The 25,280-nt window shown below is 42.3% G+C and overlaps 1 protein-coding gene across 2 annotated transcripts in view; it reads left to right on the forward strand.

The window, feature by feature from the left end:
• waca (WW domain containing adaptor with coiled-coil a) overlaps window positions 1-25,280 on the forward strand; it is a 117,730-nt gene that overhangs the window by 85,982 nt on the left and 6,468 nt on the right. For both annotated transcript variants that reach the window (XM_068007201.1, XM_068007211.1), the window contains one exon: window positions 14,952-15,129. In XM_068007201.1, the coding sequence (XP_067863302.1) occupies window positions 14,952-15,129 (178 nt within the window). The remainder of the gene's footprint in view (window positions 1-14,951; window positions 15,130-25,280) is intronic.

Below are 25,280 nucleotides of genomic sequence, written 5' to 3' on the forward strand. Positions count from 1 at the left end.
TCACATTTATCTAAATTAAACTCCATCTGCCATTCATCGGCCCACTGGCCCAATTTATCAAGATCCCGTTGCAATCCTAGATAACCTTCTTCACTGTCCACAATGCCACCAATCTTGGTGTCATCTGCAAACTTACTAACCATGCCTCCTAAATTCTCATCCAAATCATTAATATAAATAACAAATAACAGCGGACCCAGCACCGATCCCTGAGGCACACCGCTGGTCACAGGCCTCCAGTTTGAAAAACAACCCTCTACAACCACCCTCTGTCTTCTGTCGTCAATCCAATTTTGTATCCAATTGGCTACCTCACCTTGGATCCCGTGAGATTTAACCTTATGTAACAACCTACCATGATATTTATGATTTTCATGTCCTTTCTGTAGTGGGGTTCTCAAACTGCCCACTGTATTCTAACTATGTTTCGACCAATGTTTTGTGCAAAGTTACCCCTATTATGAAACCTAAAATGCTGTAGGCCCTTTTCTGGCTTTATCTACCAGCACTTGTGCTTTCAGGGCATTACATATTTGAACCCCTGTTATACTCTTCAGCGCCTTTCTATTGAGTTGACGTTGCTGTTCCTGGTTTTGCTTCTCAAAATGCAATATCTCGCAATTATCCACATTTAAATTGGACCTTCCACCTGTCTGTCCATTCTGCTAACCTGCCTTTTTTTTACAGTCCTCCTCACCATCTGCCAAACCAACTGCTTTTGTGTCATCAGCAAATTTCAAGATCGTGGCCCCTATATCCAAATCATATATAAAATATTTATTCCAAGAACAAAATTGGACCTGACACTGATCCTTGGGCTACACCACTTCCAAAGCTCCAATCCAAATAATACACATTTACCCCAACTCTGTTTTCTGTTTGTCAATCAACTTTTTATCTATGCGATTCCGTTTCCTCTTGTATGATATGCCTGAATTTTACTGAAAGGCCTCTTGTGAGACACCTTACTGAGCGCTTTCTGAAAATCAAAATAAACTGCATCCCTTATATTCAAATAGTCACTTGTTAAAAAACTGATTAGCCCTGTATTTCTCAATGCTCACTAATTTTGTATTGGATTATGGATTCTAAATTCTAAGAGTATGCCCACAAATGGCATCAGGCTAACTGATCTATAGTTACCCAGCTTATCCATTTCTACCTTGAACTTGACTATTCTCCAGTCCAGCAGCACAATTTGCATATTTAAGGAGGATTGAAAAATTGTGGCAAGAACCTCTGCTGTTTTCTTTCACTTCCTTTAACAGCCTTGGGTGCATGCTGTCAAGCCCTGATGACTGACTTATTTTATGTTCTGCTAATTTTTCTAGAACCAATTCTTTTTCTACAGTTATATCTAAGACTTATCCCATATCCTCCTGTAGTACGACTACATTCTCACTTCTACCATCACACAAAAACCATTGCAAAATATTTATAAGTCACTAGGATACTATATCAGATAGCGAATATTTAGAAAGACATCGACTAATTCAGTCTGTAAAGGGCAGGTTGTGCTTGACTAAATTTTTTGAGGAAATCAGTGTATGCATAAAATGAATGTGCTTTACTTCAATCTAAGCATTTACAGAAGGCTTTTGGTAAGGTACCATGTAAAAGGGTTGTTGCAAAAATTAAGGTACATATTAAAGGGAATGTGGCTGCATGGATAGAAAGATGGCTGAGGGATACAAAGTGTGGAGTTGGGCAAATGGATGTTTTTCGGATTGGCAGAATATGGATAGTGGTGTGCCTCACGGATCGGTGCTGAGGCCTCTTCTCTTTTCTGTTCATACATATGATTTTGACCTAAAAACGAGGAATATACTTATGTTTGCTGGTACCAAATTAGCTGGCAAAACAAACTGAGGTAGTTAATGCAAAAGATTATCGGAGGACTTGGGTTACCAGACTGTGCAGGTAGATGGCAGATACTGTTCAATGCAAAAAAATCATGAGTACATTTAGGGAAAAACAATGAAAGTAAGTATACCCTAAATGTTACGATTCTTAAGAGTAGAAAAATCGAGAGATCTAAGGATGCACGAATCTTCAAAGTGCAGTTAGAAATGGTCATTAAAAAGACTAATGGAATTCAGTTTCGTATGGAGGAGAAGGGAATAAAAAAGCAAGGAAGTAATGTTGAATTTATGCAAGAAATTTGCAAGATCTCAGTTTAGGTATTTCATGCAGTTCCAGGCATCCCATTAAGGGAGGAGATTAGGTGTGTGGCAACGGTGCAGTAAAGATTTCCTGGAATGAGCGGTTATAGTTTAAATCTTAAAATTAGAGCTAGGCCATTTAGGAGTGAAATCAGGAAGCACTTTTTCACACAAAGGGTAGTGGTGATGTGGAATTCTCACCTCCAAAAAGTTGCTGATACTGGGTCAATTGAAAATTTCAAGACTGAGATCGACAAATTTTTATTAGGTAAGGGTGTAAAGGGATATGGAGCAACGGCAGGTAAATGGAGATGAGTCTCGATCAGCTGTGATCGAAATGAATGATGGACAGGCTCGGGGGCTGAATAGCCTACTTCTGTTCCTATAATGAAGAAAAGCTTGAAAAATTGGGGCTTTTTCACTGAAACTGAGAAGATCATGGGAGGAATTTAGTCGAGGTTTTCAAAATCATGAAAGGCTATGAGAGTGTAGATAGATTGTTTCCACTAGTTGGCAAAATGGTAACAAGGCATAGATTCAAGACTAACACTAGGACAACAAAAGAGGAAATTTAAAAAAAATTCACACTGGGTTATTAGAATCTAGAATTATTAGAACAGTTAGCTATTGAGGCAGAGACTGCAATATCACTTAAGAGAATTGAATAAGTGTTTGAAAATGAACAATATATAAGGATGTAGGGAAATAGGATTGGATGTAGGGAAATAGGATTGGAGTAGGTAACAATAGTCATGGAGCTTGTGTTAGTAAAGATTTTTAGCAGCCAAATGGTGACCCTCGTGCTGTAAATTTCTGTGATTTTATAAATATTAACGTGTTGAGAAGCAGATGTGGTAGGAATTTGACACAGAAAGGAAGAACTTGGATTTATATAACGCCTTTCACGGCCAATGAAGTACTTTCGAAGTGTAGTCACCGTTGTAATGTAGGAATTGCGGCAGCCAATTTACACACAGCAAGGTTCCACAAATAGCCTCCTCCCGATATCCCGACCATCACAGAAGCCAGTCTTCAGCCAATTCGATTCATTCCACGTGATATCAAGAAACGGCTGAGTGCACTGGATATGGCAAAGGCTATGGGCCCCGACAACATCCCGGCTGTAGGGCTGAAGACTTGTGCTCCAGAACTAGACGCGCCTCTAGCCAAGCTGTTCCAGTACAGCTACAACACTGGCATCTACCTGACAATGTGGAAAATTGCCCAGGTATGTCCTGTCCACAAAAAGCAGGATAAATCCAATCCTGCCAATTACCACCCCATCAGTCTACTCTCAATCATCAGCAAAGTGATGGAAGGTGTCGTCGACAGTACTATCAAGCGGCACTTACTCACCAATAACCTGCTCACCGATGATCAGTTTTGGTTTCGCCAGTAGCAGTCGGCTCCATACCTCATTACAGCCTTGGTCCAAACATTGACAAAAGAGCTGAATTCCAGAGGTGAGGTGAGAGTGACTGCCCTTGACATCAAGGCAGCATTTGACCGAGTGTGGCACCAAGGAGCCCTCGTAAAATTGAAGTCAATGGGAATCCGGGGGAAAACTCTCCAGTGGCTGGAGTCATACCTAGCACAAAGGAAGATGGTAGTGGTTGTTGAAGGTCAATCATCTCAGCCCCAGAGCATTGCTGCAGGAGTTCCTGAGGGCAGTGTCCTGGACCCAACCATCTTCAGCTGTTTCATCAATGACCTTTCCTCCATCATAAGGTCAGAAATGGGGATGTTCACTGATGATTGCAGAGTGTTCAGTTCCATTCGCAACCCCTCAAATAACGAAGCAGTCCGAGCCCGCATGCAGCAAGACCTGGACAAGATCCAGGCTTGGGCTGATAAGTGGCAAGTAACATTCGCGCCAGACAATTGCCAGGCAATGACCATCTCCAACAATGTGGAGATGCCGGTGATGGACTGGGGTTGACAAATGTAAGGAATCTTACAACACCAGGTTATAGTTCAATTGTTTTATTTGAAAATCACAAGCTTTCGGAGGCTTTCTCCTTCGTCAGGTGAGCGAGTGTGGGATTCCATGGAGGGTTACCGCATTTATAGTCTGAGAACAATACCTGGTGATTACAGATAATCTTTCCAACTGCCCGTTGTCAAGGCAATCAAAGTGTTCAGACAGAGTGATGTTACCTCCAGGACCACCGAATACACAAACGGCCAGAACAGAAGACAGTCAGAGAGAGAGAGAGAGAAACATCCGAAAGGAAGAGAAAGACAGAGAATGACCCGTTGTGTTAAAAACAGATAACTTTTTTTCGCTGGTGGGGTTACGTGTAGCGTGACATGAACCCAAGATCCCGGCTGAGGCCGTCCTCATGGGCGCGGAACCCAGCCATCAATTTTCGTTCGACGATCCTGCGCCGCCGCGCGCCCCGAAGGCCGCCCCGGGGAACACTCACCTGAAGACCGGCGGCCGAATGTCCCCAACTGCTGAAGTGTTCCCCGACTGGGAGGGAACCCTCCTGTCTGGCGACTGCTGCGCGGTGTCCGTTCATCCGTTGTCGCAGTGTCTGCATGTTCCCGCCAATGCACCATGCACCGGGGCATCCTTTCCTGCAACGTATGAGGTAGACAACGCCGGCCGAGTCACAGGAGTATGAACCATGCACCTGGTGGGTGGTGTCCTCCCGTGTGATGGTGGCGTCTGTGTCGACGATCTGACATGTCTTGCAGAGGTTGCTGCGGCAGGGTTGCGCGGCGCCGCGAACGCTGCCCTCCTGAAAGCCGGGCAATCCGCTGCGAACGATGGCCTGCCCGCGGCTGTTTGAAGGTGAGTAGTGGAGGTGTGGGGATGGCCCCAGCGAGGCGCTCACCGCCATCGACGCCACCCACCAGATGCATGGTTCATACTCCTGTGACTCGGCCGGCATTGTCTACCTCATATGTTGCAGGAAAGGATACCCCGGAGCATGGTGCATTGGCGGGACCATGCAGACGCTGCGACAACGGATGAACGGACACCGCGCAGCAGTCGCCAGACAGGAGGGTTCCCTCCCAGTTGGGGAACACTTCAGCAGTCGGGGACGTTCGGCCGCCGGTCTTCGGGTGGGCGTTCTCTGGGGCGGCCTTCGGGGCGCGCGGCGGCGCAGGATCGTCGAACGGAAATTGATGGCCGGGTTCCGCGCCCATGAGGACGGCCTCAGCCGGGATCTTGGGTTCATGTCACCCTACACGTAACCCCACCAGCGGAAAAAAGTTATCTGTTTTTAACACAACGGGTCATTCTCTGTCTTTCTCTTCCTTTTCGGATGTCTCTCTCTCTCTCTCTCTCTCTCTCTCTCTGTCTTCTGTTCTGGCCGTTTGTGTATTCGGTGGTCCTGGAGGTAACATCACTCTGTCTGAACACTTTGATTGCCTTGACAACGGGCAGTTGGAAAGATTATCTGTAATCACCAGGTATTGTTCTCTGACTATAAATGCGGTAACCTTCAAGGAATCCCACACTCACCTGACGAAGGAGAAAGCCTCCGAAAGCTTGTGATTTTCAAATAAAACAGTTGGACTATAACCTGGTGTTGTAAGATTCCTTACATTTGTCATCTCCAACAAGAGAGAGTCTAACCACCTCCCCTTGACATTCAATGGCATTACCATCGCCGAATCCCCCACCATCAACATCCTGGGGGTCGCCATTGACCAGAAACTTAACTGGACCAGCCATATAAATACTGTGGCTACAAGAGCAGGTCAGAGGCTGCGTATTCTGCGGCGCGTGACTCCCCAAAGCCTTTCCACCATCTGCAAGGCACAAGTCAGGAGTGTGATGGAATACTCTCCACTTGCCTGGATGAGTGCAGCTCCAACAACACCCAAGAAGCTCGACACCGTCCAGGACAAAGCAGCCCGCTTGATTGGCACCCCATCCACCACCCTAAACATTCACTCCTTTCACCACCGGTGCACTGTGGCTGCAGTGTGTACAATGCACAGGATGCACTGCAGCAACTCGCCAAGACTTCGACAGCACCTCCCAAATCTGCGACCTCTACCACCTAGAAGGACAAGAGCAGCAGTTACGTGGGAACAACACCACCTGCACGTTCCCCTCCAAGTCACACACCAATCCGAATTGGAAATATATCGCCGTTCCTTCATCATCGCTGGGTCAAAATCCTGGAACTCCCTACGTAACAGCACTTTGGGAGAACCTTCACCACACGGACTGCAGCGGTTCAAGAAGGCGGCTCACCACCACCTTCTCGAGGGCAATTAGGGATGGGCAATAAATGCCGGCCTCGCCAGCGACGCCCACATCCCATGAACGAATTTTAAAAAACAGCAATGAGATAAATGACCAGACAATCTGTTTTAGTGGTGTTGGTTGTAGGATAAATATTGGCCAGGACACCAGGAGAACTCCCCTGCTCTTCTTTGAATAGTGTCGTGGGTTCTTTTACATCCGCCTGAGAGGGCAGACGGGTCCTCGTTTTAGCGTCTTATCCGAAAGACAGCTCCTCCGACAGTGCAGCACTCCCTCAATACTGCACTGGAGTGTAAACCTAGATTATGTGCTCAAGTCTCTGGAGTGGGACTTGAACTCATGACCTTCTGACTCAGAGGTGAGCGTGCTTACCCGCTGAGCCACAGCTAACACCTTTTGTTGTAAAACTATTAAGTATTAAAATTAAAATGTTGACTTTGATTTTGTTCCATAAATGAATGGAAACCCTTGCTGTTCACTGAAGTTTGAACCAGGAATCATTGCTACAATATTGAAATTGGAAATTAAAAGGCTAAAATTGCAATAGAACTGCATCCTATTGTCCTGGAACTCCAGCTTCAATAGTACAAAAAGCAACAGTTATATACCTAGGAACTTGCTATTTTGCTTCTGTGCATTTTGATGTACAATGGCTTTCCTTTTGGTACGGTAGTGTGGTGGTTGTATTACTGGACTAGATTAATAATTCAAAAAATGTGAGTTTAAAATCCCACCATGGCAGTTTGAAAATTTGAATTCTGCTTGAAAATCTGGAAGTAAAAAGCTGATATGAGTAAGAGTGACCATGAAGCTGTCTGTGTCATGAAAACCTAACTGGTTCACTAATGCTCCGTAGGGAAGGAAACCTGCCGTCCTTACTTGATCTGGCCTATATGTGACTCCAGTTGCACACCAATGTATTTGACTCTTCACTGCTCTCTGAAGTGGGTAGCAAGTTGTATCAAACTGCTACAAAGAATGCACTGCAGCGGTTCATGAAAAGGCCCAACACCACACTCTCAAGGCAACTAGGAATGTGCAATAAATGCTGCCCTTGCCAGCGATGCCCACATACCGAGAATGATTAATTTTTTAAATAGTACAAAACACATCTTTAAATGCACTTTATTGTGCACCTGATGAGTTATGTAAACTTTTTATACAGCTCAAATAGGAGCACTCTGGGACCTGAGGGCATTCATTGTGTTTAAAGTAGCGTACTTCGGAGACTTTGTGACGATTAAATGGTTAAACAAGGGATTTTATTTTTAATGTGGAAAATACACGTTTGAAGACCCACGTAACAGGGTGTTAAACTTTCATTCAAAACTTCAAACAGCGCTGTTTATAGAGGACAGAGTGGATTTAATAGCCAGCAACAATAATACAAGTCAGCAACAATGCCGGTTACTGCACATACCACATTACAGTAAATGGAATAACATCTGCCTAAACGACTCAGTTTAGGATAGGATGGCTTGATTCTTTTAACTGAGTGCTTTCCTTAAGCCAGAACTATAGAATTGCATATAGACTTAATGTTGTACTTGCAGGCAGTAGTGGTATTGCTTATGTAAGGATTATTATGCAGTTTGCTGCCATCTGCTGGTAAATCTAAGGGTGTGAATTTGACAGGAGCAGTTTGTGCTACAAATTGTAAGTGGAAGTTCCATTTAGGAAAAATGATGCAAGAAGCTTACTAATCTCTTTCATTGACTTGCACTCACCCTTTGATGGATTACCTCATGAGTGGAAGCTGTTTTTCCTTGACTGTGTTCTTGTGCAAAACTCTACATAGTGAAAAATATCCTTTAATATCTGTAACTGTTTGACTTAGTCCTGGGCCCACATCTGCACTGTAACCCCAGTGTAGGAAATTTCAGTGTCAGCATGAAATAAATTAGGCCTAACAGCTCTCATGATTTTCTTTCTCTCATTGTGCAGACAGTAGCTGGAATCAGTTTCCTTTTCACAAACCTGCTTTGTTTTCTTGATTTCAAAAACACTTTTATGTCACTATTTATAATTTAAAAAAACTCATAGTAACTTGTCAACATTTCACTGTTGTAGTTTATTGGTGAACCATTCGAATCACACAAAACACTTTGTTTTTGTAACTGAATTTGTAATGTCCAGAATACAAAAAAATCAAAATACATATTTCACATAAATCATTAAATTGCACTCTTGTGTTTTTTAACACCTTCACACTTTTTTACTTCCAACACCTCAGCCTGACTCAAAAGCCTGGGCTTTGAAAGGATATTTTTCCTCAACAGTTCTCCTGGATCCCCATCCCACACAAGGATCTGAAACCTGACTCCTCCTTCCCTTACCCATATGGACAGATCCGAGGAACCCTCAATACTGAACTAATGATTCAGTATTCCTGCATCTTGTACACTTCTTGGAGGAAGTACTGTAGGAATCAAGGCCACAGAATGTACTTTGGGTTGGGAATTTCAATGTCTTCCACCAAGAAAGGCTTGATAGTACCACCGCTGACCGAATCCAAAAGGGTGAAGCTGTCAGACTGGGCCTGCATCGGGTGTTGCGGGAACCAACACGAGGGAGTAAACTACTTGACCTCAGCAACTTACCTGTCAAATACTGGTGAGTGGCTCACCACCTGATCCCTAAAAGCTTCTCCACTATCTAAAGGATCAAGCCAGGAGTGTGATTGAATACTTGCCGCTCACTTGAATGAGTGCTGCTGCAATAACATTGAAGAAGCTTCATTCCATTTGGGGGCAATATTACAACAGTGATTACACTTATATAAAAAAAAATTCTTCATTGACAATGAAACGTTTTGGGACATTGAGGTCATGAAAGGTTCTATAGAAATTTAAGTTTGTTTGTTCTTCAGCACAGAGCAGTCCACTTGTCTGGTGCCCCTGCCAGTGGAGCTGCTCCATCACTGATTCACTGTGGCTGCAGTATCTACAGAATGCACTGCAGCAACTCACCAAGCTCACTTCGATAGCACCTTTCAGCCTGCAACCTGCACCACCAGGAAGAACAAGGAAAACAGTCATGGGAATGCCATTGATTACAAGTTCCCCCCAAGTTGCCTACGATCCTGACTTGGAAATTAGTTGCTGTTCTTTCATAGTTGCTGGGTCGAAATCTTAGAATTCTCCACCTAATGCCATCATGGGAGCACTATTGTCCCAAGGATTGCAGTAGTTCAAAGACAGGACCTATCACATTATTGGGGCACCGATGGAAGGGGCGATAAATGTAGCTTTGCCAGCGTCGCCCAGAACCTGAGATTAAGTTTTTAAAAAAAACCTTGTTCTATTAAAACTTTCCACACTCATGAGCAAACAAACAATGGAAAGAGTAGAATATGGAAATTTATGGCACAGAAGGAGGCCATTCCATCGTGTCTGTCCGGGTGGAAAAAGAGCTATCCAGCCTAATCCTACTTTCCAGCTCTTGGTTTTTTTTTATTCGTTCACGGGATGTGGGCGTCGCTGGCGAGGCCAGCATTTATTGCCCATCCCTAATTGCCCTCGAGAAGGTGGTGGTGAGCCGCCTTCTTGAACCGCTGCAGTCCGTGTGGTGACGGTTCTCCCACAGTGCTGTTCGGAAGGGAGTTCCAGGACTTTGACCCAGCGACAACGAAGGAACGGCGATATATTTCCAAGTCGGGATGGTGTGTGACTTGGAGGGGAACGTGCAGGTGGTGTTGTTCCCATGTACCTGCTACTCTTGTCCTTCTAGGTGGTAGAGGTCGCGGGTTTGGGAGGTGCTGTCGAAGAAGCCTTGGCGAGTTGCTGCAGTGCATCCTGTGGATGGTACACACTGCAGCCACAGTGCGCCGGTGGTGAAGGGAGTGAATGTTTAGGGTGGTGGATGGGGTGCCAATCAAGCGGGTTGCTTTATCTTGGATGGTGTCGAGCTTCTTGAGTGTTGTTGGTCCATTGCCTTGTAGGTTACGGCACTTCAAGTGCATTTCCAAGTAATTTTTAAATGCGATGAGGGTTTCTGCCTCTTCCCCCTTTCAGGCTGTGCGTTCTAGACACCCACCACTCTCTGGGTAAAAACATTTCTCCTCAACTCCCCTCTAATCCTTCTACCAATTACTTTAAATCTATGCCCCCTGGTTATTGACCCCTCTGTAAAGGGAAATAGGCCCTTCCTATCTGCTCTGTCTAGGCCTTTCATAATTTTATACACCTTAATTAAATTTCCCCTCATCCTCCTCTGTTCCAAAGAAAACAACCCTAGCCTATCCACCGTTTCCTCATAGCTAAAATTCTCCAGTCCTGGCAACATCCCCAAATGCCTAACCTTACACTTCTCTGGTTTGAATTCCATTTGCCACTTTTCTGCCCACCTGACCAGTCCATTGATATCTTCCTGCTGACTACAGCTTTCCTCTTCACTATCAACCACATGGCCAATTTTTATATCATCTGCAAACTTCTTAATCATGCACCCTACATTTAAGTCCAAATCATTAATAAATACCACAAAAAGCAAAGGATCTAGTACTGAGCCCTGCGAAACCCCACTGGAAACAGCCGTCCAGTCACAAAAACACCAGTCGACCATTCCCCTTTGCTTTCTGCCACTGAGCCAATTTTGGATCCAACTCGCCACTCTCCCTTGGGCTTTTACTTTTCTAACCAGCCTGCCATGTGGGACCTTGTCAAAAGTCTTGCTAAAATCCACGTAGATAACATCAAACGCGCTACCCTCATCCTTGTTACCTCTTCAAAAAATTCAATCAAGTTAGTCAGACACAACCTTCCCTTAACAAATCCATGCTGACTGACCTTGATTAATCCGTGCCATTCTAAATGACGATTAATACTGTCCCTCAGAATTGTTTCCAATAATTTGCCCACCACCGAGGTTAGGCTGACTGGCCTGTAATTACTCGGTCTATCCCTTTCTCCCTTTTTAAACAACGGTACAACGTTAGCAGTCCTCCAGTCCTCTGTCACCATGCCTGTAGCCAGAGAGGATTGGAAGATGATGGTCAGAGCCTCCGTTATTTCCTCTCTTGCTTCTCTTAACAGCCTGGGATACATTTCATCCGGGCCAGGCGATTCATCTACTTTCAAAGATGCTAAACCCCTTAATATTTCCTCTCTCACTATGTTTATCCCATCCAATATTTCGCACTCCTCCTCCTTAACTACAATGTCTGCATCGTCCCCCTCTTTTGTGAAGACAGACGCAAAGTATTCATTAAGAACCATACACACATCTTCCGCCTCCACTCCTTTTTGGTCTCTAATAGGCCTTACTCTTTCCTTAGTTATCCTCTTGCACTTTATGTATTTATAAAACATCTTTGTGTTACCATGATTGTGTTACCATGATTTGCATCACAAAGGCTCAATGTGGTTTTATAATTACGTGCTTATCAGTTTTGCAAAGTGATTGCTGAGTACGAAACTATGCTCCAAACTATTACTACTTTAATTTTTATCTGTGAGGAACTCTATACAAAGTAAGCAGATGCCTGACACGAGAAAGTAAATGTGTGCAATGTTGGAATCTGAAGGACATGATGTATTTTGATGATTTCTGAGTGCTGCACTATAAATGATTTGGCTTGACTGAGCATGTCTTGAGGTCTGCTTCCTTGTCGCCAAATTTCTTTCTTTCTAAAGCAGCATCAAGTTCATCACCACCTTCTCCAGGGCAATTAGAGTTCGGCAATAAATGCTGGCCTTGCCAGCCTGCCCACATCCCATGAATGAATTTTTAAAAAAAAATCCCACACCTGCCAGAATTGACTTGAGACATGAATTTATGTGCTGCATCACTGCAAGTCTGATGCCCCCACTCTGCCCTGTTGGGAGTTAGCAAACTTGTCCTGTTGGTTGCCATCGGTATTTTTAAAAGAAAAGTTCTAGCTATACCCAGTTCCTGAGCAGTGACTGTTGTTTCACATCTTCAGCAAAGAAGCTGGAAGTATATGTGTGTTGAGTGGAAAGAGAATTCTGTCAAATGTTTGTTTCAAAGAAACTGTCGGCAAGGGCTACATTTTAGTGTAGATGAGGGGCTGTGTGCTGCCTGTAGCATTTTAAATGTGAACCTTTACAGATTAGGCTTTCGCTTGATTTTTTTTTTTGGGAGCTCGTGTCTAGTGTCCCTATTGATGGTCAAAATTAGTGCACTGACCTGAGCAATGAGTGCGATTCCTGCAGGGTAGCAAAGCAGATTGTACTTGTGCAGTCTAGTCAGAAATATTTGGTGTATGTGCATGCGATTCATAGTTGACCATATGTCATTTCCTAGTGGAAGTCTGAATTAATGTATCATCAGTTTTTCTTTTTAATATTGATATTTATTAAGTTCTTACTTGGACTGATCATATTTTATTTATGCAAGGATAGTGGCATTGAATATCAGTCCGGAAAGTTTGTTAAGACAATTGTTTTTTTGTTTCAATTGCAATTTTCGTATGTCTTCAGTGGATTGGTCAAAATATTCGGTCCCTTAATGACAACTACTTGAATGGTAACAGAACATGCTAGCAAACTATGGTCAGTTTTTCAAGAAGGCAACATATTGACTAAATATACTGCCTGGTGTGGTACTGAGCCAGAAATCCCCATTTTGATTGCTCGTCTGTGCTCAGTTAACTAATCTCAGCCAGGATGGCATTTATAGCACTACAATTGTCCAGTGCCTCAGGGAACTATTAACCAGTTTTAAGAATTTTGATCTGCTTATTCACATTATTTTACTGCAAAATAAACAGTGACTTCAAACTAGATGATCTAGAATGTGTTTGCTTTGCATTAAATGCTGCTTACTAATTCTTATTTTTATGCCAGTATTTAGGATTATTTTTTTCTAAATGTGAAATGGATTTTTTTATGCTTGTGAAGTGTAGTAGATGCAGATGAAGGAGGGATTAATACAGGTTTGTAGAAGTACAGTGCTATACCCAAAGTTGTATTGCAGGATCAGTTGAGAGGATACTTTATCGGACTTTTCCCCTAGAGGATGGCAGTCATGGTCAGGGGTTTGTCAGGGCAAGCATGATCAGAAACTTGAGACTTAATTTAAAAAGATTTAAAATGAATAATACAGAAGTGGGTGGGGTGGGGGGCAAATGGAAACACTGAGGAAATGAAACTCTGGCTGCTTGAAAATTCATTTTAGCAGGTTGTTAGTAGCTGTCCTGAAGACATAGTCCATAACATAGCACAGTCCCTGAAGGTGGCAGTACAGGTAGATAAGGTTGTGAAGAAGGCATACGGAATGCTGTCCATTATTAGCCGAGGTATGGAATACAAAAGCAGGGATGTAATGATGGAACTGCATAAAATGCTGGTAAGGCCACAGCTGGAGTATTGTGTGCAGTTCTGGTCACCACATTACAGGAAGGACGAATTGCTCTGGAGAGAGTGCAGAGAAGATTTACAAGAATGTTGCCAGGGCTTGAAAATTGCAGCTACAAGGAGAGATTGGATAGGCTGGGATTGTTTTCCTTGAAGCAGAGGAGGCTGAAGGGAGACTTGATTCAGGTGTACAAAATTATGAGGGGCTTAGATAGAGTAGACAGGAAGTACCCGTTTCCCCTCGCAGAGAGTTCAAGAACTAGAGGACATAGATTTAAGCTGATTGGCGGAAGGATTACAGGGGACATGAGGAAAAACTTTTTTACCCAGAGGATGGTGGGTGTATAGAATTCGCTGCCCGAATTGGTGGTAGAGGCAGGGACCCTCAACTCTTTAAAAGGTACCTGGACCTGCACGTAAAGTGCTGTAAGCTGCAGGGCTACGGACCAGGTGCTGAAAGGTGAGATTAGAATGGGCAGCTGGTTGTTCTTTGAGCCGGCGTGGACACGATGGGCCAAATGGCCCCCTTCTGTGCTGTATCTTTTCTGTGGTTCTGTATCAACCAAACTTTCACCTTGTATTATAGCTAATTAAGTACTTTTTTTGACGTATAGTCCATGTTTTAATGAAGGAAGAGCAAAAGCCAATTTGGGCATAGCAAGGTCCGACAAAACAGCAATGCGATAATGACCAGTTAATCTGTTTTAGTTATGTTGGTTGAGGGATAAAGATCGGCCAGTACACCAGGGAGAACTCCCTTGCTCTTCTTCGAAAGAGTGCCATGGGATCTTTTACGTCCACCTGAGAGCGCAGACGGGGCCTCGGTTTAACGTCTCATCTGAAAGAGGGCTCTTCTGACAGTGAAGCGTGCTCAAAGTACTGTACTGAAGTGTCAGCCTGGATTATGTGCTCAAGTCCCTGAAGTGGGGCTTGAATTCACGACCTTCTGACTCAGGCAAGATGCTACAGCTGACACCTAATTATTCAACTTGTTTTGCTGCAACTTTCAAAATGTGAAATATTTACTATCGTAAACAAAATCTGTTCACTTCTATTGTTATAAAGTAACTTTTTGAAGAAAATATTGAAAAGTTGAGTATGACTAAGTTTAGCAGCTGCAAATTGAGGTCATTGGCTCCAAGGAAAATGTTTTCTTATAATTCTAATACTATCAAATGCATTTTTGAAAGGTCTATTAAAATTTGTGAGGTGATTTTGGTAACATAACTATTTAAATTTTTACAGCAACCAGAGAAGTCCATCGCCAAGTCCAAATCACATCGCAAGTAGCAGTGCATCTTCAGTACCGTCAACCACGCCCGCACGCTCCGCGTGTTCATTGACGCCGACATTAGCAGCGCACTTCAATGAAAATCTTATAAAACATGTTCAAGGTTGGCCTGCCGATCATGCGGAAAAGCAAGTAAGTTTTGAAATAGTTGATTCAAACCTGATTAGGAGCTACTTTAAACAAGTTGATATTTTGGTGTTTTGGAATATGTTTGGTTTGTCTTTGCTTCGTTTGTCTTTGCTGTGTGTTCTGTTGCTTCATGAGTTTTGCCCCACTGATTTAAATTCTACTAAGTTAAGAAAATACTGTTAGTCTGTAACTTTTGATTGCATAACTGAAGCTATCAAAGTACATTGCTGTATCAAATTGGTTTCTGAGTTGGCCTCGCAATCTTGGCTGGCAGCGATAATTGATTTATGATGTCTCAACCCAAAATATGACTGGACTCACCTTGGTGCCGTGACATAATTTTTAAATATTTAAATAGACTTAGAAAGTTTGTAATTGGTGCACTAATTGTGATATTTATGCAAAATTAAACTTTTTTTCTGTCTAGTGGTTGCTGAATTGGAACAGGTAGTATTAATATTCTTCTTTAAGCAAAATATTCTTAATAGCTATGTGACTCAGTCAAGTCGTTTGAATTCAAACGGCATCAGTTAACTTAAGACAAGTGAGAAACAACTCATGTAATTCAGTTGTTAATGTGTCCTCTGAACTTGGAATAATAAAACCCTTTAAAATCCTCTATAATTGAACAGATTATACACCTGACATTTCCATTAGATAAAAACAGGCCTAATTGCAAAGATACTTCTAAAAAAAAATAGTCAGACAGTTTGCAATTTATTCATCAGTGATTTGTATTTAGAATCATAGAATCTTACAGCACAGACGGAGGCTATTGAACCCATCATGCCTGTGCCAGCTTTTTGATAGAGCTATCCAATTAGTCCCATAGCCCTGCAAATGTTTCCTTTTCAAGTATATATCCAATTCCCTTTTGAAAGTCACTATTGAATCTGCTTCCACCACCGTTTCAGGCAGTGCATTCCAGATCATATTGATAGCCCAGCATGTGGTATAAAGTAGACACAGGAGGACGATCTGGGGAGTAAATTTTATACCCCACTTGTGCTGACAATAATTGACAAGCAACCTGGTTCAAGTTATCTGGTCTGCTCGCTTGTACAGTATAAGTTGTTCAAAACAGTTTTTGGGTCCAATTTTTACACTTTGAGGAGTCAGTTAGTTTCTCTGATATTTCCTTATCGTTCAGCCCCTTTTCACTTGGGATATTTCCTTTTGTTCTTCTACGTAACCTTTCTGATGCATGTATGTCCGTTTTGACTATGGCAATTAGAATTCCAGTGTGGTCTGTCAAGTGCATCATGAAATCTTAGCATAACCTCTGAAGACTTTTAACTCAACTGTTCTGGCTTGTATCTTAACATTATATGTTTTAAATTGTCTCTATGCATTGTTTCAACAAAATGATGGGTCAAGTATTGTTGCCAGGTCCTTTTCAAAGTCTTCCTGTGCTAATTCTGCTCCGTTCATTCTACATCTATGTTGCTCAGTTTATTTTCCATTTATGCAGTGCTTTCGCTTTTTTGTATTAGATATAGTTTGCAATTTGTATGCCCAATTGCATAACTAGGTGTGCCATTTACGTAGATAACAAACAAGTTTTCAAGCACTCACCCTTGCGGTGCTTCACTCAGCACCTACATACCATCTGACATTTCATCTCATGAGCAACCTTTTTGTATTTTTATCAAATTTCTTATCTAGTCCTATTTTGTACCCTGATTCTGAAAATTCAGATTCAATACAAAAACTTAATGGAGAAATGTGGTATGTTTTATAATAATAGACATTATAACACTTTGAACTTAAATATGACACTGAGCTTAAATAGCTAAAAGCATCTCCAGTGTTGAGTAGGCTGTGGGTTACTTGACCTTGTACTTAACAGAATTGGGCATTTAACCAGAATGCTTCAGTAGAAAATTTATTTTCTTGGGAAATGGCTCTTCTCGGATACACAATTCAGTAGATCACAAATCAAGAACCTTTGTTGTCTTAGCTTGACTTGGTTGGTGGAACTTCACCTGAGCCAGAAAGTTGTGGATTCCAGTCATACCACATGTGACACTTGGGTGCAATACCGAAGGAGTGCATTGTTGTTGGTGCAGTCCTTAAGATTGCAAATTCCTGTTCCTAACTTTACATATGTCTGATGAGATACTTTAAAATTGATTACAGTAATTTATAACACATTTTTGGTGATTCAGGTGGATGTTGAATATCCTGTGAAACTATTTGAAGACAACCAATAAGTTCTCCTGGTGTCATCCTCCAACTAACTTCATCAAAATCAGATTAACTTTAGTCAGTCGCCCATTTTGTGGGATCTTGCTGCGCACAAAATAACTGAACTGTTCGCTTTTGCACTCCAAATGTTAATTTATTGTATTAATGTGTTTCTGGGAAATACAGTAAGGTGCTATATAAATGTAAGCCTTCCTTTTTCACTACAGGAAACTTTGCAAAGTTTTTTGAATTAGTGCTTAGGTTTTGAATCTTGTATGAATTGCACAATTTTAGTGCTCCTTTATATGTGTAATTTTTTTTTAAGGAGCACATAATGGATGGCCTTCAATCCACTGGGATAGTGTTTTTAATTTTAAAATGTTTTTTTTCTTTGTTTTGGTGAACATTGAACTTTTGTGGATTAGTCTATTCTGATGTGCATATAATAAAACTGGTATACATTACATGATGAGTGTCATGAAAAACCATTGTTTCGAATGTGGTGTTTGTCTTTATAAGAATTTGATTTCTCTTATTACAGACAGGGGATATAAATGGTGCCTTCTCAATATGTGCAGTTTCCTGTAAAGTAATTGAATATAATTACTGCACTCGGAGAATAATAAGAAAAATGTTGTGAGGTGATATAAACTCAGGTGAACTTTGTAAGTGCCTGAAACTTGCCCAGGCGCTATTGACAAGGTGATGGGCATATGGAATGTTGGTCCACCAGATCTGTAGATATACCCTGATTAGAGTAGGAAAAGAGAAATAATGACTTGAGTGTCTGTGGAACTCATTATGTATATAAAAAATGTCTTGTAGCATTTTACAGGGCAGTGGATTGTGAATGGAACAAGGATGAAACTGAAAATTTGCAAACTGCTGTCTCTCTTTTCAGATACTGAGGGGCCTGCTGTATATTGCCAGCATTTTCTGTTGAGTGCAAATCATTGTCAGAAGCTTTAGAAGTCAGGTGGTATAGAACAAAAGGGGTAAATATTAAGATTTCTAAAGGGAGTTTAAAATTACTGCAAATTTGTTTAAAAATGTTGACTTCAAGAATCTGATAGAAATAATGTAGCATTTAGTAGCAGAAATGGCCCTGGGAAATGATCTTCACCTTATGTTCTGTTTGGGAAAAATGGGAGCCTGTGGCACCTAAAGTGGCAGGCTGTCATGAAGCAGAAGAGGGAAACTGCTGCCAGCAAAGAACTGGGGCAGTTGTTTATTTATATCTGAGGAAGATTCCATAAATGTAGCAGTTAAAGGCCTGCATAGTTTTTGTGTCCTTGGAACATGCAATACCAATGAAGGCAGTGTTGCCACACTCTTGTTGATTTATGATGATTCTAGAACAGTTTGTGCATCTGGTAGGATCAGATTCCAAGGATTAAATGCATGGAGAATACAATAGAAAACAAATCTCTGTTCACCCCAACGGAGCTACAAAACGTTTTGTCCAAGAGTCAACCATTTATAATAGTGAATTATTTTTATTCTCTGGCAAGGTCTCATTTATTGCCCGAAGAAGGTGGTAGGCTTTCTTCCTTGTTAGAGCACAATGACTACAATGGTGTTAGGTAGAGAAATCCAGGATATTGACCCAGGGTCAACGAAGGAAAGCTGATTATATATAAAACTTCGGAATTGTAGTGAACGGTGAGGAGGATAGTAATAGACTTCAAAGGGAAATGGAAAGGCTGGTGGAATGGGTGGACATGTGGCAGATGAAATTTGATGCAGAGAAGTGCGAAGTGATACATTTTGGCAGAAAGAACGAGGAGAGGCAATATAAAATAAATGGTACAATTCTAAAGGGGATGCGGTAACAGGAAGACGTGGAGGTATATATGCACAAATCTTTGAAGGTGGCAGGACAGGTTGAGTAAGCAGTTTGAAAAAGCATACGGGATCCTGGGCTTTATTAATAGAGGCAAAAAGTACAAAAGCAAGGAAGTTATGTTGAACCTTTATAAAACACTGGTTCGGCCACAACTGGAGTATTGTGTCCGATTCTGGGCACTGCACTTTAGGAAGGATATGAAGGTCTTAGAGAGGGTACAGAAAAGATTTACTAGAACGGTTCCACGGATGAGGGACTTCAGTTACATGGATAGACTGGAGAAGCTGGGGTCCTCCTGAAAGCAGAGAAGGTTGAGAGGAGATTTGAAATAAGTATTCAAAATCATGACTGATTTAGATAAAGTAAATGGAGAGAAACTGTTCCCATTGGCGGAACAGTCGACCACCAGAGGACACAGATTTAAGGTGATTGGCAAAAGAACCAAAGGCGACATGAGGAAAAGCATTTTTACGCAGCGAGTAGTTATGATCTGGAATGCACTGCCTGAAAGGGTGGTGAATGCAGATTCAATCGTGGCTTTCAAAAGAGAATTGGATAAATATTTGAAGGGAAAAATATTGCAGGGGTAAGAGCGGGGGAATGGGACTAACTGGAATGCTCTGAGAGCCAGCACGGGCTCAGTGGGCCAAATGGCCTCCTTCTGTGCTGTAATGATTCTATGTGTCCAAGTCAGGATGGTGTGTGCCTTGGAAGGAAACTTGGAGCTGATAGTGTTCCCACTAATTTGCTGCTCTTTTCCTTCTTGATGGTAGAGGTTGCAGGAGAGGAAGGTGCTTTTGAAGTAACCTTGGGGAGTTGCTGCGATACATTCTTTAGATTATAAATACTGCAGCCACAGTGTGCTAGAGGTGGATATTGAGTCCAGTGGCAGTGGCATCATTTAACTCAACAGCTCTGTTCCAGATGGTGTTAAACTTCGAGTGTTGTGGGTGCACCCATCTAGGTAAGTGGTGAGTATTCTATCTCATGCCTGACAACCTTTGTGGTTAGTGGAGAGGCTTTGAGGGTATGAGGAGGTGAGCCACTCATCGCAGAGTACTCAGCATCTGCCCAGTTCTTGAAACCATATGTTGATGTGGCTGGTCCAGTTAAGCTTGTGGTTGCCGGTGAACCCCCAGGATGATGATGGTGCTGTTGAATGCCAGGAGAAGGTAGCTGGGCTTTCCATTATTCTAGATGTTTTTACTTGGCACTTATTGGATATTGTCCTGGTCCTGCTGTAGGCTGGCATGGGCTGTTTCATTATCTGAGAAATTGAGAGTGGAGCTGAACATTGGAATTGTCAGCAAACAGCTCCATAACTCACCTTATGATTGAGGGAAGATCATCGATAAAGCAACTAGTGATGTCTGGGCCAAGAATGTTTCCCTGTAAAACCCTGCAGTTATATCCTGGGTCCATGATGACTTGCCTATGGCAACCGCTATTATTTGCGTCAGGGAGGACTCCAGCCTCTGGAAGGTTTTTCCTTGACCGCCATTGATTTCAGTTTTGCTCGGGCTCCTAGACAGTCATAGTATCATAGTGGGTATAGCACAGGAAGAGGCCATTCGGTTCATCGTACATGTGGCTGCTCTTTGAAAGAGCTATCCAAATAGTCCCATTCCTCTGCACTTTCCCTGTAGTCCTGTAAATTTTTTTTCTTCAAGTATTTATCCAATTCCCTCTTGAAAGTTACTATTGAAGCTGCTTCCACCACTCTTTCAGGCAGTGCAATCCAGATCATTGTATAGCTACAGCTGTACAAAGTCCTGGTTAGACCACACCTGGCGTGCGTAGTTCAGTCCTGGGCATCTCAGGAAGGATATATCGGCCTTGGAGGGAGCGCAGTGTAGATTTACTAGAATGATACCTGGATTCCAAGGGTTAAATAACAAGGAGAGATTACACAAACTAGGATTGTATTCCCTGGAATTTAAAAGATTAAGGGGTGATTTGATTGACGTTTTCAAGATATTAAAAGGAACTGATAGGGTAGATAGAGAGAAACTAGGGGAGCCTAAGATCAGGGGACACAGCCGAAAAATTAGAGCCAGGACTTCAGGAGTGAAGCTAGGAAACACCTATGTTCCTATCATTACAACTCGTTGCATAAAAAAATGTTTCTCATATTGCCTCTGGCTTTTTTGCCAATTATCTTAAATCTGTGTCCTCTGGTTACTGACCCTTCTACCACTGGAAACAGTTTCTCCATATTTACTCTATCAAAACCATTGATGATTTTGAACACCTCTATCAAATCTCCTCTTAACCTTCTCTGCTCTAAGGAGAACAACCCCAGCATCTCCAGTCTCTCCACATAACTGAAGTCCCTCATCCCTGGGACCATTCTAGTAAATCTCTTCTGCACCCCTTCTAAGGCCTTGACATCTTTCCTAAAATGTGGTGCCCAGAATTGAACACAATACTCTAGCAGAGGCCTAACCAGTGTTTTATTAAGGTTTAACATAACTTCCTTGCTTTTGTACTCTATATGCCTCTATTAATAACGCCCAGGATCTCATGCTTTTTTAACAGCCTTCCCAACTTGTCCTGCCACCTTCAAAGATTTGTATACATACACCCCCGGGTCTCTCTGTTCCTGCACTCCCTTCAAAATTGTACCATTAGTTTATATTGCCTTTCCTCATTCTTCCTACCAAAAATATCACTTCACACCTCTCTGCGTTAAATTTCATCTGACACTTGTCTGCCCATTTCACCAGTCTGTCTTTGTCTCCTGAAGTCTGTTATAATCCTCCACATTGTTTATCACATTTACAAGTTTCGTGTCATCTGCAAACTTTGAAATTATATTCTCTATACCCAAGTCCAGGTCATTAATATATATCAAAAAGAGCAGTGGTCCCCATACTGATCTCTGGAACACCACTGTGTACTTCCCTCCGGTCTGAAAAACAACTGTTCACCACTACTCTCTGCTTTCTGTCCCCTCGCCAATTTTGTATCCATGCAGCCACTGTCCCTTTAATCCCATGGACTTCAATTTTGGTAACAAGTCTATTATGTAGTACTTTATCAAATGCCTTTTGAAAGTCCATATACGCATCAACCCCCTCCGTTACTTCATCAAAGAACTCAGTCAAGTCAGCCAAATGTTATTTTCCTTTAACAAATCCGTGCTGACAGTCAAATGCTGCCTTCCTGTCGAGGGCAGCTAATCTCTAACCTCCTCTGGCATTCAGCTCATGCATCTAAGTCTGGATCAAGGCTGTGACGAGGTCTGGAGCAGAGTGATTCTGGCAGAACCTGAACTGAGTGTCAGTGAGCACGTTATTGGTGAATAGGTGTGGCTTGATGCCACTGTTGGTGACTCCTTCGATCACTTTGCTCCATGATTGGGAAGAGGCTGATGGAGTGGTAATTGGCTGGGTTTAATTTGTCATGTTTTTTTGTGTGGATCGGACATACGTGGGCAATGTTCCACATTGTTGGATAGATGTTAGTGTCGTATCTGTACTGGAACGTGGAGTGAATAAAATTGGCTTTAAACACTGGCATCTATGATGGTGGAGACCTCAGAAGGAGATCCGAGTGGATCATGCACTCGACACTTTTGGCTAAAGACACTTGGAAGCACTAAAATCTTGTACTCACCTAGTGGGCTCCATCACAGGGATGGAGATCTTCATGTATCCTCCTATTAATTGCCTGATTGTGTGCCATCATTCTCGATTGGATGTAGTGTGGCTGGTTTTGCTTTGATCATTTGATTGTGGGACTGCTTAGTGCTGTCAATAACCTGTTGCCTTTGGTGTCTGGCATACAGATAGCCCTGTGTAGTAACTTCACCAGCTTCATACCTTTTTTCTATGGTATGCCTGGTGCTGCTCTTGGCATATCCTCAATACTCTGCATTGAACCAGGATTGATTTCTTGGCTTGATGGTGATCAAGAAATAAAAGATGTGCTGGGCAAATGAGGTTACAGATTCTAGTGGTATACAATTTTGCTCCTGGCCCCCACAGCATCAGTTTTAGTAATGGAATAATGCTTGAGCTGTTACCAGGAAAAAAATCATAGAATCATAGAATGGTTAGAGCACAGAAGGAGGTCATTCAGCCCCTTGAGCCCGTGCCGGTTCTCTGCAAGAGCGATCCAGCTAGGCCCACTCCCCCGCCCTTTCCCCGTAGCCCTGCAAATTTATAGACGCAAAGAATAAATATGTACTAGATGTAGTGAACCGACCTTGTGGGGAAGGGGGATTTTTTGGGGGGTGGGGGGTAGTTTCATACAGGTATATAGAAATATAGGGGGAAAAATTGAATTTTGTGGTTGAGAATAGCTGGATCCTGTTGTTGGTTATCATGTTGAAATTTTCTCTTTTGGTAATTGGCATTACCTGTAAGTTATGTCATGCTTTCATGAATGTCTTGGCTTACTGAAGGAGCTGACATTTGATGGACGGACATATTTTCTTGGATAAGTGAGTTAAAATTTTATGGATCTATGCTGAAAAAACCTTGAGTTGAAGGAGGATGGAAGGAAGAAGTTAGGGAAGAATTACTGGAGAAGGACTTGGCACGGATGTAACTTCATTCATGGAGGTGAAATTCTTGTGTAAGATGTGCTTGAACCTGCTGCACTGGGCGGAAATGGTGACAGAAGCACAATAATGACGTGATGGAGGTGAAGCCAACCATTCATGTATATTTTTGGGTTGTACAGTGCTGAGAGATTTCTGAAGGAAGATAAATTGAGGAAATTGAAGTTGCTGCCATAATTGAAAAAAAGCCTGATGGGATTAGTGTAAAATTCATTGGCATATATGCCGGATCTCTGCGGATGTACATGATGTTTATGTAGGTAAATCTGCTACGGAAGGAAAAATCATTTAAAGTATTTATTAGAGGGAAGAGGGATCGAATGGACAACTTGAAGTGCAAAAAATAAGTTAAGTTAAAAGTAGTATTTACAGCTAAATCAGAATCCAGTTGTATTATTTCAGTCACATCTCAGAACTTCCAACTGCTTAGAAGCTAATTTTACATTAGCTATGAAGTATTTTGCGGTGTTTACTTTTCTTTTTTTAAATTCGTTCATGAGATGTGGGCGTCGCTGGCAAAGCCAGCATTTATTGCCCATTCTAGCATTTGCAGTCTATGAAATCATTTTAACATCCCTTAACTCTTGGAATAATAATAATATGGGCCTTCGCTGTTGGCTCAGTGAGTTTATTTAGTGAATAGCTGAGCCAGGCATTTTAATGTAATAAAATGTCCCATAGCACTTCATAGAAATGAAAATAACTGGACACTGAGCAGTGTGGGATAAGGGTTAGGTTGGTTACTGAAGGCAGGGTCAAAGCAGTACATTTTGAGGGGCTTTTGAAGGAAAAGTATAAGAGCAGCGGAGGAATTTAGGAAGAATGTTGAAGCGTGAGGCAGAGACAGCTGAAGGCTCTGTGGCCCAAGCAGAGGAGGGAGGTGGGGGTGCAAAGGAAGCAAAGTCAAAAGAGCTTTGAATAAGTTGCAGTTGTGAAAGATGTAACTTGGGGGGCTGGACGGGGAACGTTGTCGTAATTGAGTCTGGAGGTGACATGCATGTACGCATTTCATCAGCAGATGGGCAGTGAGGTTCAGGTAGAGGCAGGCGATGATGCAGCGGTCAGAATGGGTGCTTTTGGCAGCTAGAATGTGGGGTTTGAAGCTAAGCTGAGGGTGATGTAGGACCTCAAGGCTGCACACCTTTCATGATGCAAATCAAGAAGGACTCATATTTAATCTGTGGTCTGTGCTGGTTTTAATATGTCTTGGCTGAGTTAATGGTAGTATGGAGGGGATCAAGCAGATCCTTGATGAAATGAAAATTGTTTTTTAATATCCATGTTTGTAACTGGCAGAGCTGCTGTAGAGAGTAATTTGTTGCTATATGCGAGTGGCACTTAATTCAATTAATTACTGGAGGACTACAGTTTCTGTACTTCAATTGTAATCACGCAGCCAAGACTGTTCCTAACTGCTGTGATTGCATCTTAGATGTTTTTATTGCTGAACTTTAACCCTGCATGAAATTAACTGTAGATACTCACATTCCAGGTTAACACTCTTATCTGGTTTCTTTGTGACAACATGTGTGAAATGCAGCTGTCATCTCTTTT

This window comes from Heptranchias perlo, chromosome 2 (genome assembly GCF_035084215.1).
Source record: "Heptranchias perlo isolate sHepPer1 chromosome 2, sHepPer1.hap1, whole genome shotgun sequence".
In the NCBI taxonomy this organism is placed as follows: domain Eukaryota; kingdom Metazoa; phylum Chordata; class Chondrichthyes; order Hexanchiformes; family Hexanchidae; genus Heptranchias; species Heptranchias perlo.